Source organism: Mauremys reevesii, linkage group 7 (assembly GCF_016161935.1).
Source record: "Mauremys reevesii isolate NIE-2019 linkage group 7, ASM1616193v1, whole genome shotgun sequence".
Lineage (NCBI taxonomy): Eukaryota > Metazoa > Chordata > Testudines > Geoemydidae > Mauremys > Mauremys reevesii.
The window spans coordinates 58,291,740-58,306,219 of record NC_052629.1 but is presented as its reverse complement, the minus strand read 5'-3'; the positions used below and the strand labels follow the sequence as shown (position 1 = coordinate 58,306,219).

The 14,480-nt window shown below is 43.3% G+C and overlaps 1 protein-coding gene across 20 annotated transcripts in view; it reads left to right on the top strand.

Annotated features, from left to right (window-relative positions):
- The window catches only part of ZMIZ1 (zinc finger MIZ-type containing 1), a 486,685-nt gene that overhangs the window by 460,030 nt on the left and 12,175 nt on the right, over positions 1-14,480 (top strand). For 16 of the 20 annotated variants that reach the window (XM_039547295.1, XM_039547296.1, XM_039547305.1 and 13 more), the window contains 8 exons: positions 3,125-3,335; positions 4,596-4,701; positions 6,387-6,547; positions 7,630-7,697; positions 8,605-8,673; positions 9,338-9,585; positions 9,982-10,062; positions 12,510-12,673. In XM_039547295.1, coding sequence (XP_039403229.1) covers positions 3,125-3,335; positions 4,596-4,701; positions 6,387-6,547; positions 7,630-7,697; positions 8,605-8,673; positions 9,338-9,585; positions 9,982-10,062; positions 12,510-12,673 — 1,108 coding nt within the window. The remainder of the gene's footprint in view (positions 1-3,124; positions 3,336-4,595; positions 4,702-6,386; positions 6,548-7,629; positions 7,698-8,604; positions 8,674-9,337; positions 9,586-9,981; positions 10,063-12,509; positions 12,674-14,480) is intronic. The other 4 variants (XM_039547307.1, XM_039547309.1, XM_039547306.1 and 1 more) reach the window with 1 other exon arrangement.

Below are 14,480 nucleotides of genomic sequence, written 5' to 3'. Positions count from 1 at the left end.
GGATTATATTTTGCAGCTCTGTAATTCAAACTTGCATAAAATGATTCCAGATTCTGTACTGGCTTTGATATATGGACAAGGAATGAAATGGCATTAAATCAAATCAAAACCAAAGCCTTGATTTGTTTTCATTTCCAAATACTGTAGGATGGACTTGTTTTAATCTGTGCTTGGGTGCCTTGGAGAATTTAGTTTTGTCATTATCTTGTCTTATTGTATGGAGCTTTCCTTTGTAATACGTGAAACAGCTGAGCAAATGAAACCTCTTCTCGTCAACACACTTTCCAGTGTGCCCAAAATTCCCCTTCTTCCAGTTTCTCTAAGAAGTCATCCTTCAAGCCTGGGCTAGGTGGATCATTGGATTAATAATGTTATGACCTCAACATTTTCCATACTGGGACCCATTGCAATCACCCACCCATTTTGTAATGTGGGAAGGGTGGGTGGTTGTAACCTCCTGGGCATCACGACTCCTGGTTGAGATTTGACCTAGAATATAGATACTTATTTGCCTGTATGATGTTGGTAGTCTCAAGCCTAGGAATTAGAAATGTGAGAGATTTAAAATAGGCTACATCCAATAATTAATTCCTAACTTTGAGGTCAGTTATTGCTTACTTGCATTTCATTATCCTGGAGTACTCACAACAAGAGGGAGTTTTGGCAGTTATTTGCTGGTTCTTATTAATAAGTAATCACCGTTGGGGATTGTGCAGGCTAGTTCTGTAGATTTATAGAGCTGCACTGAGGCATGAGGCTGTTTCTTAATACCTGATCTTTCTTTAAAAAAAAAAACTGCTATAGCACACTGACTTGGACTTGTATTTAAATTCCTTTTAATGAAGACTCATCAGTAATCTGTGCTCAGGTTTGCCACTTTGAAAAACGTGTTAGTGATGGGAGGCCAGGGGCAGCCTGAACACGCAGAAAACTGAGTCTTGTGTCTGTCATCCTTATCTCGTTCATTTTTCTCTGCTTGATCACACAGTTATACCCACATGGAAAATGCCCAGACTGTGTCTCTAACCCTGTCAGCTGTGTGTGGAGCATCCGTTGTGTTAGCATTTGTTGTACAATAGCTCAGCTAAAAGAGAATAGATATTAGATGGCATTAAGAGATTTTGCACGTTGAAATTATAATGAAGTAATATGACGTTCACCTTGGACTGCATGGATTCCAATGCATGTATTAGTCACGTGAATTCTAGACCAAACCTTTAGATTTGAATAGAGAATAATGGAATGGGGCCAGTTGTGAAGGTTTTTATGCTAGATAAAATATTGAGTAAAATATCCCTCTGATAGTCACACAGCTGATGGTAACGCAAATATTCTTCTCTCTACTGGGAACTCCAGCCTCTTACAAAGGAAAAAAATGGAGAGAAAATCAACCAGGAGAATTTTGCCTTAAAAATGGATCAGTCTTTGCTCACCACAGTTTATGTATTATCTGTCATTGTGGAGCAGCCTGGCTAGAACATGAGATTCTCCACATTTCCATTCCTCCCTATGTGACCCTGGACAAATTTTTTAAGAGGGGTCAGGGAAGCAGTTTTGTCCTTTACAGCTTCTGCGTAATGTATGAAGACTTTCCCTGTTTTTTTTAATCTACTTGGTTTTAGGTTAGAGAGATTGGGTCCCCGCTTCCCTCGTTTTATTTTTTGTGCTAACTAGATTTCTGTAGGCCCTGAATAGCGATGTCACTTGAGATCTTCACCTGAGTTGCTTTCCTTCCCCAAAAATAGAGATTGTGATTCTAACCTAAATTGCCGGAATTTCTGAGCATGACCACACCACCAGTATAGGACATCAACGTGACCTTTACAGGGAAAAAACGGAGTACAAATTATCTGAGCCTTCAGTAAAAGCAGTCTAAACACGAGGCTGCCCATTGCTCTTTTTTAAAAATTATCAGATACTAAGAAACTGTCTGAGCACAAGGCCTCCATTCTTAGACTCTAACAAATTACATCCTCTTCCCACCAGCTGGGAGTGGGGGAGAGAGCAAGTTGCATCTCGGATTATGGTCTCGTATGACATCACTATTCATGTCCTTCAAAGGTCTTACAGGAGAGTCCAGCAAAGAGAAGGAAATTATCACCTGATGTTTCTTATGTAAAAGAAGGTCAGCAATGGACTTTGTGGCCGTCTTTGTTCATAATAAATTAACAGTGAAGGACAAAACCCCAAAATTTCAGTTTAACTTTCCAGTCCATCTTTAACCTCTCTGTACTTCAGTTTACTCATTTGTAAAATGAGGTTAATACTGATGTGATGGGGTGCAAGTGCACTACTATCTACTGAGGCCTGGTCTACACCTAAGATATAGGTTGACCTAGATACATCACTCGGGGCTGGGAAAAATGTTGTGCTTTGTGCGACATGGTTAGGTCGACCTAACCCTCATAGTAGATGCAGCTAGATGATGAAAAATCAGAGAGATGGATTACAAAAATAATTCCATCAATGTGGGACTTGTCTACACTATGACACTATTGCAGACGTGTAGTTGTGTCCCTTTAGCAGCTGAAATACCCTCAGTTACTCAAGGGTTAACTTCAGCTCAGTTTGGTATTATCTGTCATTGTGGTAAATCAAGAGTAGTTGCTTTGGAGATAGAGTGGGAAATATGTTTTTAGGTAGGTAGGCAGGGATTCTGCTACTGAGATGATCCCCAGGCTGGGTGAGTTCTGCTTACTCTCTGAATGTGTTACTTGCTTTATTTTCTTGTTATAAACACTAACGCTTGAAGAAAGACCTACCTGACTGCAACTTTTTCCTTTCCGCTGAGTCATTCCACCGACTTACAACCCACCTTTGTAAAGCACTTTGAGATCTCCACATGAAAAGTCATGTATAAGTGTAAAGTATCATTATTATTATTATTCTCTCAAATTTCAGATTCATGAGCCATCCTGTGTTGTTTCTGTTAATGGCTTTTATGGGGAGGATATGTGTTATGCATTTATTATTTGTGAGGCATTTCCAGAAAAAAAAATCAGAGTTGAGCAAAGCAGAGTTAACGTGAAGGGGGTGGGATGACACAGAATTTCTAGCATCCCAAAAAAATTCCTTTAGTCATATGAAAACAGAGTTTAAGCCAGGTTTGTGCCTTGCGGTACAGGTCTGACTTGGAGCTGCAGTTCAAGTGCTACCACCACGAAGACAGACAAATGAACACAAACTGGCCGGCATCGGTCCAGGTCAGCGTTAATGCAACCCCTCTTACCATTGAACGTGGCGACAACAAGACATCTCATAAACCTCTGCACCTAAAGCACGTCTGTCAGCCGGGAAGAAACACAATTCAAATTACAGTAACAGCATGTTGTTGTGTAAGTACATGGGGCTTGCTGCTGCCGCTGACTCAAAAGGTCTGCGGCACGGGAAGGAACTGTCTGGAAACGTTCACTTAGGCCAGCAGTTCTTACCTCTCTCACTTTTACTTTTTTAAAAATTTTCATTGTTGGGGGCAAGGGAGGTGTCACTGATTGTAGCGCTGGTGACAGGACAGGGCCAGAGAGAGAGTGCTAAAGACCATGTCATATTTTAACCATGTCATAATTTGCTGGAGAACTGGGGCAGCCTGGGCAGAGCAGCTACCCTTGCCAATATGTCTCGAAGGGACCCACCTCTGAAGGGGAGAGTGCATCAGATCCCTGTGCCCATTCAGTACTTGCCCGTCAAACAGTTCTGATAGCAAGGCAGGTAATGTGACGGTGGATGGTTTTCTTGCTGTGGACACTTGACCACTGGGAATTGGACTGAGACCAAAATCTTACTTCACACAGAGCATCAAATTGCCATTTCTTTGCCACCGTGACTCTGGCTGGGTTTAAACCAGTGAGATAAAGGTGAAAGGCTCATATCCCATTACTCAATCCACTGAGCCATGCAACTTGCCTCCCACTGATAGCTCTCAATTACAATTAGCATAGATTGTACTTTTAATGGAGAGGGGCTGCACACTTCATAGTCTGGGCTTTCTGCCATTTCATTGCCGTTGGCAAGGACAAAGAGTCTGGGGACAGCTTTCCCAGGGTCAGAGTCTGAGACAATTTGAAGAGAGACCTCAAGCTTATGCCCATTGTTTTACTTCAGACTTCTTCTTCCTTGCACAATCTCACATTCCTTGTCTTGTGCCCCACAGTGCAGTGGTGGATCACTTATCTGATGGCTAGGAGGAGAGGTCATCTCAGCAACTCTCCTAGCTATTCTGAGTGCAGGGCAAGTGGGCAATAGGGCAGGGGTAGAAAATCCAGAGGTCACTGTGACAAACCCCATAAATAACAGATTATCGCATCACATTTTTGACTTTTAAGGGGAAAATGATGCAGCGAATGTTACCTTTTCTTAACAGCAACATAGCCAGGTAATAGGTGTTATGCAATCCTAGACTGCAACTTCAGACTGTCCTTAAAGGGAGTTTGTTAACTCAGATGAGTAAAATCCACTCTAGCATGTGTTTGCAGGGTTCTCTTGGAGTCAGTGCAGAGCTGCACGAGCCATTCAAGGGCAGAACTCTGCGCCACCCAGTGGTGTATAACAACGTAACATGCGTGGTTCTGTTAGTAACTCAATGATTTTTTTTTCAGTCACACTTGTTCGTGCTGCAGTTAGTGCACCGGCCATCAGTTCGTTCTGTGCTTCAAGGCTTGCTAAAGAAACGTCTTCTCCCAGCGGAACATTGTATCACTAAGAGTGAGTTTTGTGTGTGAGAGAGAGAATGTATTAGAGAGGAGGTGGATGAGGGATTATCTTTTATTGTACCAGCTTCTATTGGTGAGAGAGACAGGCTTTCAATCTGCACAGAGCTCCCCTTCAGCTAAAAAAAATGTAACCCCCTCCTGTCCACCATGCCAGGGTGGGGTTGTTCAAGGCAGGATAAGTCTGCCTTGTGACTTTTTACACAGCTTTGGGGGCCAGTGTGTATTCAACTCAGATCAGACCCACTCAGACAAACCACCAGGAACAAAGTTGTATTCTGTAAGATTACAGTCCAGCAGCTTCCTCTCTCCCTGCCGCATGCTCCCAGCTTCAGGAGAGCTCTGTGTAAGCTCGAAAGCTCGTCTCTCTCGCCAACAGAAGTTGGTCCAATAAAGGATATTATCTCACCCACCTTGTCTTTCTACTATCCCGGGATCTACCTGGCTACAACAACACTGCAAACAATGACTGTATTAATTATATTTATCAAGATTATCCAGAGTGCTTTATAATCAGTTATAATATTTTATTCACCTATTGAAACTTCTAATAACTCAGGCCTGGGCTTGCCAGAGCATCATGCTGTTTGGCTACCTCCTTGGCATGCTCTGATTCTGGAGTGAGAAACAGGGCAGAGCAACCAGCGATGTCAGCTTTACACGACCCAAGAACTGTCAGGCTGGGGGAATCCCTAGCCAGGTCAGCTTTTCATCACTCAGAGATCCTTCCAAGCTGGGGGAATCCCTAGCTGTCCATTTAGGGCTGCTTTCATCTCCTTTGCAACACAAATTGGACAGACTGGGGCTGAGCGCCCAGCCCTATAACTTTTCAGTATGTGATGATTTCTCTAAATTTGATTTTTATCATACCTGTGCTCATATTGAGTTGTGCACACAATACCTGGCTTAAGTATATAGGATTCTATGCCATCTCATGAGAGCCGTTTATCAGGTATGGGGAAGGCGCTATTTGCACAGCCAGACTTCAAGCAGCTACATTAGAAACCATAGCGCATGTGCGGTTTCTTTCACATCAGGGCCAGTGCAACCCATTAGGCAACCTAGGTGGTTGCCTAGGGCACTAGAATTATTTGGGGGGCGGCATTTCGGGTCCTTTGGCTGCGACCGCGGTGGCTGGATCTTCGGCCACCCCGGTCGTCGGCAGCTTTTAGGTGGAGGGAGCTAGGGCAGGGGTGTGCGGGGAAGGCCGCTTGCAGCAAGGGGGGCGCAGCATGCAGGGGAACTCCCCTCCCCAGCTCATCTCTGCTCCGCCTCCTCCCTGAGCACCCCACCCCGCTCTGCTTCTCTCCCTCCCAGGCTTGCGGCGCCAAACAGCTGATTGGTGCCGCAAGCCTGGGAGGCGGGAGAAGTGGAGCAGTGACAGTGTGCTCGGGGAGGAAGTGGAGCAGAGGTGAGCTGGGGCGGGGAGCTGCCGCACAGCTCCCCGGGCTGAGGGGAGCTGCCGTGGGGGAGGGGGGGAGGAGAGGCGCCGCAGGGCAGAGGGGGGGAGCTGCTGCAGGGGAGGGTGCCTCAGGGCGGGGGGGTGGGGAGCTGCCGTGGGGGGGCGTGGAGAGCTGCCACAGGGCTTGTGGGGGGGGCGCAAGGTGGAAGTTTCGCCTAGGGTGCGAAACATCCTTGCACCCACCCTGTTTCACATACATATACCGTCTTCCTAAACAGTCAAGAGGAACTTCAGCAGCGTGGCAGCCTCCTCTGGCAACGCAACACTAAACGGTGAGGATGGAGTGGAGCAGACAGCTATTAAAGTGTCTCTGAAATGTCCAATCACATTCCGGCGAATCCAGCTCCCAGCGAGAGGCCATGATTGCAAGCATGTACAAGTGAGTACATTTCAGTGTCCTGATATGTTTCCCTATGCTGTGCATTACAATGTCTTTTGAGTGTTTTTTTGTGGGTAGGAGATATGATGAATTTCTCTGTTTATCATATGGATTTTGTGGTTCGAGATCATATTTTATATTTGTCTAATTTCAACCAAAGGGTGTGACTGTTTTTTAAATAAGTACTAAGTTCAGTTGATGATGAAAGCTTTAATTCCTCTTATCCTATTGCAAAATCATATGGAGTGTGATGAATGAAATAAGCAATGTCACATAACATTTCACTTGTAATAGTGAATAATACCATCATTGGCCAGATCCTCAGGTTCCTACTGAGACTCCAGTCCTGAAACACTTACGCATGTCAGTAATCCCGTTGAACTCAGTGGAACTACTCATGTATGTGTTTGTAGGAACAGCGCCTGAGTCCTTACGTAGGCAAACAGGCGAGCTGCTACTGACTTCATTGACAGAGTAAAGACTTAAGTAAGAACATGAACTAAAAAAGTAAGGCCTTCCAGATTTGGCCCAAAATGCTTTGTGTCCAGTCTCTGGTGGCTTGGCTCAGCTTTATTTCCAGGCATTTGAAAATAGGCTGAGGAATTATTGGAGAGATCAGTTGGGGATTGAGCTTTTAAGTTACGCAGTTTTATTGGTTGTGGGTCCTCTTGAATTGTACTGCTGCACTCAAGGAATTATTTGTGATGTACTTTTAAGCCATATCAAGGGTGCCTAGAACATATGGTCAGCACTTGGCTATAGCATTTTGTAAATGTAAATAAATAAACATAATGCATCTGCTTGTTTTGAACAATTCCTCTTACCAATCACTATCCAAGAAAACGATCCCCCTTCTTTCTTTTCATTTTTTTACCAAGGGGGGAAATGTTGGAAAGTCTCATGTGCCTTTATGCAGCAGGGGAAAGGATATTTCCTGTAAGCCACCTTCTTACTTCTGTAGATTTATGTCTCAGTGCTTGCAGTCTTGTTTCTCCACTGTCTGCAGTTTTATTTTTGCTCAGTTGGCTCAGCTAATCTGGTCTCTTTGCATGTGTGTTTGTGTGTGTCTGTCTGACTTGCAGTGCTTTGATCTGGAATCTTACTTGCAACTGAACTGTGAACGAGGAACTTGGAGGTGTCCTGTATGCAAGTAAGTGAAACATTATGTCCAATGCAAGTTGCATAGAATTTGTCCCAAGTTATCTTCCAAAACTAAAAATAAGAGGCAGTAGGAGAGAGATGTTGAAAAGAATGGAGAAGACCACTAAGAATGTTTGGTTTATCCTGTTCTATGTTATAAGAATATGGGGACACTCCATGTCCATGATATTTAAAAGGTGACAAAATTAAAATGAATGAAAGAAAATACTTTCCCCTGCAATTCATAACCTGTGGATCACTGATTCGGGATATTAATGAGACAAGGAATTGTGCAGGATTAAAAAGAGGTTTGAACCTTTATATTGATAAGATTGGTATCTACTGGGTTATTTCAGCTAGGATAATAGTTACTAAGGCTGTTATTCCTTATGCATCACAGCATGAACTCCAGGTAAATTCAAGAAGAAACTCTCTACCAAGCAGCGGTGGCATTGGACAATTGAATTGTGGGTTCATTGCCTTCCTCTGGATCATCAAGCATAAGCCACAATCAGAGACAAGATACCAGAGTAGAAGGACTTCTGGTCTATTCTGAGATTGCATTTCTGTTCTATGTTGTAATTCACAAATGACTGAACTTCAGATGAGCAGATATTAAAGTGCTCACGTTCAGTACACCCACTGGGGAAATATAGGCAAGGTCACGTTTTAGAGGTAGGAATCAATCTACTGTAGAGTAGGGGAGGAAATCTACACTGAGCTTGAAACAGTAATGCACTGCTCCTTATAATGTTTTAATCTGGGGATAGGCTAGTCACAAAATCCAAGATCCTGAAGAAAGTGTGTGGCACATCCAGGAACTGAACAGGTTCCATTCTGGTGACTTACCCCCAAACCATCCTTCCTCTCTCTATACATACTTGCAACTATTACAATTTAGGTTTCTTCCTTTCTAGTAAAACTGCTCTACTGGAGGGCTTGGAGGTCGACCAGTATATGTGGGGTATTCTGAATGCTATACAAAAGTAAGTGAACTCTCTTTATTTCCGGTTTTGGTTCTGACCAGCTGCATCAGTTCTCTGCTTGGGTTAAAAAGATTTTCCCCAGAATGATTAGGGCTCTTTAAAGGTATTAGATCTGTAAGTTGCAAGGGGGAGACTGAATAGCTTGAGTTACTGAGTATGAAGCTTGTCACCTGTTCAATTGCAGGGCAGGTTAGTAGTAAGTGAAATTCATTATAAATCTGATGACTCTTTGGTAGCTTAGGTGAAGTGACTTGGTCTCAGTCTGATTGCTAATGGACCTGGCTCCTAATTGGCACTCTTGATGCAGACTCATCAGAGAGGCAAAAGATGGAATGGGGAATGAACTATTTTCTCGCTCCTAGAAGCGACCCATCTAACTCAGGTTGGTGGCACTTTAGGCAGGACCATACAGAGATGTTTGCAATGCTGCAGTCCTACTGTACCCACTTGTGGACAAAGGGAGGAGTTCATTTTTCAAGGCTCTGAAACTATCACCTTTTAAGAGTGCTGCCTACACACTCTTTGCAAAGGAAACACTTTGAGATTGTATTGTCTTTCGGGCAAATGGAATTCACGAGTTACAATGCAGCTTTTTGTGGGACGTTCAGGAGAACTGATAGCAAAGCAAGAGCCAGTGATATTGTAAGTTGTTTCTGTCTTACAGCTCTGAGTTTGAAGAAGTTACAATCGACCCAACGTGCAGTTGGAGGCCAGTCCCTATAAAGTCAGATATTCACATCAAAGATGATCCAGATGGCATTCCTTCCAAGAGATTTAAAACCATGAGTCCCAGCCAGATGATCATGCCAAATGTGATGGAGATGATTGCAGCTTTGGGTCCCGGCCCGTCACCTTACCCATCCCTTCCACCTCCACCAGGGGGCAATAACTCCACTGAGTATGGTAACCAAGGTTGGTTTTATTGTTTCAAGAGCATAGAAAACATATCCCAAATTGTTGAGCGATTCAGTCAGTTTTTGTGATCCACATGTGTAGCAGTGTAATCTATGAATGCCCTTGCATGGAAGATTGTTTGAGCAAGTAAGAAAATATACAGCTACTGATATGAAACACTAACGCAGCCCTTTCACTTTAGAATTTATTTAGGCAAAAATCTGTAATGAAGTAAATCAATTATTCTCACCCATTTTATGATAAAGCACCTCTATCCCCCCTACAATGGATGAGCAGCGGCTGCTCCCATGTCTGCTTTTGTCATGCCCCAACACAGTTCCCTTCATCTTGCTTTCTGTCCATTTCCTCCATCCCTCCCTTTGGTGACTTCCTTTCCCTGTTCCCGCTCTACAGAAGGCCACATACTGCTGAGGGTGATAACCATGGAGAGGCTTGGGCCAGTGGGCTGCCGTCTGAGCCTGCAGTCCTGTACATGTAAGCTTCTCCATTGGCCAGCTTCATTAAGGGCCACTGTGGGTGTAGGGACAGAAGGTGGGCAACTTTTAAAGAACCATACACCGCTTTGCTGAGAAGCACAGGAGTGTTTTTGCATTAGGAAGTCAGATTTAGAGTCATGCAAATTTCTCCACCACCTCCTGCCCCAATGTTGGGAAACACTTGCCTAATGCAGGTGGTGGAGGTATCTGTTCAAGGACCTGGTATATTGAGAATGACTACATTATACGGGCAGGTTGCAGCTCAAATTCTCATGATATTGTTGTAAAACTAGAGACAATTATCTTTGCAGTGGTATGATATGACTCTCAGTACAACTCTCAATAGTTTCAGAAAATGTCATTACAAGACAATAGATGTGCTTCTTGCAGGCATTTTGGAGAGAATATATGTATGTATATATGTATATATATATAATTTACTCCAATGATTGTGAGACCATCAACAGATTATCCAGCTTTTTGAATGATCAAGTAGGTGAAGAAACACTATAACAATATCATGGGTACTCCATCACAAAGTGTGTTTCACTCAGTCAATAGGGAGGAAGCGTAGTTGGAGCATGAGACCAGGAGTCACTTAATTTGGGCTTTGCTCCCTGCTCTTCCCACTGACTGTGACACCTGGGGCAAATTACCTCTTTTCCTCTCATTACACATAGCCGGGCAGTGAGACTGATGAAAGGCACTGTAGAAGGACAAAGTAGTAGTAACACTTTGATGTTGGTAGCTTAGTTTTATTTATTTATGGCAATATTTTCCAGTATAGCAGTAAACACACTGCAGTATGTCAATAATACGAGACCTCGCTCCAGCTCCCTGCTATTAAATCTTTCCTGAGAAGTGGGGTGAGACCAGCTATGTACTATGAGACTTATCCAGTTTGCAGATTAGCAAAGCGAGAATTAGAAAGGCTCTACAGCATTTACATGATAGATCAAAGTCCCAACTTCTTTGAGGAATACTCTTACATGGCTAATGACTTCTATTCCTCTGAGATTAAACTTCTGCTTAAAATGAGCTGTGCTGAAAAGCAAATGATGCAGATACTTCAGTTTGTCAAACTACCTGCTTGACTTGAACGTTTAAAGCTGCTCTACTTCAGCTGACAAACTGAAAACAAGCTCCAAAGCCGTTGTATTATTTCAGAGCTCAATATGATCCCATTCCTGGCTTATGTGATTGCTTGGTAGCTTTAGTTCAGTTTCTACTGTTCATATCAAGTAAACCACCAGGGTTGGCAGCCCAGTTGGAAGTCTTAACAGAGACACCCAGGATAGAAAAGGCTATGGAGGGTGAACTTATCTGTACACCTATAGAGGATCAGTTCAGAAGGAAGTTGGAGCACAGTGGCTGGAATAGAATGGAGCAAAACGCACTGGTCCTGACCATACAGTACCTTATCTGCAGACAAACAGAGGATTTTATTCTCTAGATATGGCAATTCCCCATCCCACACCAGCTCTAACTTCATTTAAAACTAGGTGAGTGAGGGATAAAACCAAAACATTTATTTTGAAAACCCCTGGAACTTTTGTGCTTCAAGGAACTCAGACTCAAACCAACCTCAGTTTAGTTTTGGAAATTCATTAATCTTCCATTCAGAATGTGCACTTCGTGTTTTAAAATGTTGGCCGCAGTCAGATTGTAACACTGCAAATTAAAAGAATAAATGCCTTAAACAGTAGATCATTAATGTTCCATTTTCCAAATCACTGAGTGAATTTTATTAGGTTTTGTGAAAACAAGGAGCATGATAGCACAGGCTTGAGCCAAAGCATTGAGGCCTCTTCTGTATTAATCTTAAAGGAAGCTATATGTTTACTCTAAAGAAGGGGCAGTAAAATAGATGCCAGCTGTGAGCACGCACTGCAGTAACTTCCTTACGCAGTTCTGCCAATAAGCCTCCTGATGAACTGTAACAAGCGTGTAATCCTAGTTAGACGATAATCTTTAGGAACAAAGACCACCACACACTTTTGGATGTAGGACATCAGTCAAATTTGAACCCATGTCCCCAGAAGTGGAATATCCTCCAGGATTTTATGTCTTCACTACTGCGTATTGTTTTTCTCCTTTCTTAAATGAATGTGCTAAATTGAAGTGGTTGCCATTTAAAATACCAGCATTTGCCAAGTTACTACATGAATGTATCTGAGCTGCTCCAGTTTCCCCTTATTCATAGAATAGGAACTATGTGGTATCAATCGGTGAATGGTTACCTTTCTGTGGAAGACGACATATAAGAGACTGGTTTGGTATTTGTTTCTCTTCCTCTACTTTGCTCTAGTACACAGAACAAAATTCCACAGTAAGAGTCCAAATCACTGCATTGCAGTGCTGTGCAGTGTGAATTGCACTGTTGAGGGAGCAGTGTGAGAAAGCTAAGAGTCTCTTTCACGGTAACTCTTTTTTGGCTTTTTTTAGGCAACAGTTACCAAGGTCATGGCAATTTTGATTTCCCTCATGGGAATCCTGGTGGAACTTCTATGAATGACTTCATGCATGGGCCACAGCTGTCTCACCCTCCAGACATGCCGAGCAGTATGGCAGCTCTTGACAAACCCCTCAGTCACCCCATGCAAGAATCAGTAAGTAACCTTACACCAGATCTTTCTGTTTTTCCTTATGCAGGGTCGGGGTCTTGCAGCACTAGAGGAATCTGTATCAGACTGGGAGCTGTTCATAGCTCTTAGTGGATTCCCCCTTGTCAATCCTTAAAAAAGATATGTCCTGGTAATCGAGTCAGAAGTGCCACGTTTAGAGTCTGGGTTGGGGCCTGTGAAGCAGCAGTTCTGAGCTTTTTGAGTTGTCACTTTACCTTGTCTATCTGAAAGAGGTAGCCTGGTCCAGTATGTTAGTCGCAGTGGTTTGTGCTAGCACATGGCAAACATAGATTTCATTCCCAGTGTTTCATTCCCTAGGCAGCAGGGTCTGTAAATACTCATACTCAACAGAGAGCCTGTTAAAGCATGGCACTGACTAGCTTCAACGCATGGGTGCTATCTTGTCTGCCTTTGTCCTTTGGGAGAGAATTTTGCATCACAGTATTGTGACATTGTATCCTTCCCAAGGTAAACTGAGGGGGAGGGAGGTAAACAGCCTATAAACTGGTCTGGCAGGACATAGGAGAGTACCTTGGATGAGGAGAGGTAGACCTGTGGATTTCAAGGATAGATGCCAACTCTGCTCTGAAAGGACATCAGTTGTTGAGGAGAGAAAAAAACAGAGGATGTTCAGATCTCAGATGGAGACACAAGACTGCAGGTTAGGAACAGAGTTTGTTCATTTCAGAACACTGGATTGTGACTATTTCATGTATGGAACTTTATATCCAGAAAATACAGCACTGCAGCAACAGCAGCAGTATAAAACCTAACAGCAACACTTAGCTTTTAGGCTTGGCTAATCATCTGTTTTAACTAGAGCAGTACAATTTAATTGTGTATATATATATCCCCCTCTGTTTAAGTAACAGGGTAGGGGCTGTATATTGTCTGGCAGTGTGTTACATGCAGAGGAAGAATGCAAAACATGACATGTCAGATGTGCCGTGTTGGTGGACATGTGGTGGAAGCATCTTAGGACAGGTCTCTTCTAGATGGCAGCAGGTTTTCCTGAAAGAGAGTGGTGGGGAATTAGGAAGACGGTAATAAAGGGAGCAGAGAAAAGGGAACTTAGAACAGGTCCAAGTGCCCCAGTGAACAGAAGGCTGGCGGCAGAGGAAAAGTCAAGAAACCATAGCAACTTTGTGAATTGTAGGTTAATAAGCAATAGTGCAAGGCATACGTACAAGCCTTGGGAAATCAGCTTGTTGAACCATCCAGACTACCTGTATCAGAGCCAACTGAAATAGCCCTAAAATATAATATAGTGAGGATTTGCTACCAGCAAGAACTATCCATGCAAAGCAACTATCCCCTTAATATAAAGGCTGCAGGGACTTCTGCTTTGCCTTCAGCTATGAAACACTTCAAACAAGAGTCCTAAGCCAGCCAGTGCAGATTGACTTCATCAGAGTTAAGCAATGTCACTGCTCCTCTGGTTGGCCCAGTGACATTTCACATGACAAGTGGCAGAAGATTCAAAAGGCAAGTGGCTTGATATTAGAATGCAGAGCTTGAGGAGCTGTGTGGCCTTCGGTAAACTAAGACAAAATATGAAGGGCAAAATTCTCTCCAGTCTCTGGGCTTCACTTGGTGAAGGAGACTGAAGGGGCAATTATGGAGCTATTTACAGCTCCTTGATTCTGTGGTCAGTTTGCGAGCTAGTTACTCATACTAGTTGGTAACTGATCGAACAGAGCTTTGCTTTGTTTCGCTTCCTCCCCACCATGGGACGTGCACTCTATGCTAGTGGAGTGGAGATGGAACTAAAGTAGGCTCCAAATGGTTTATG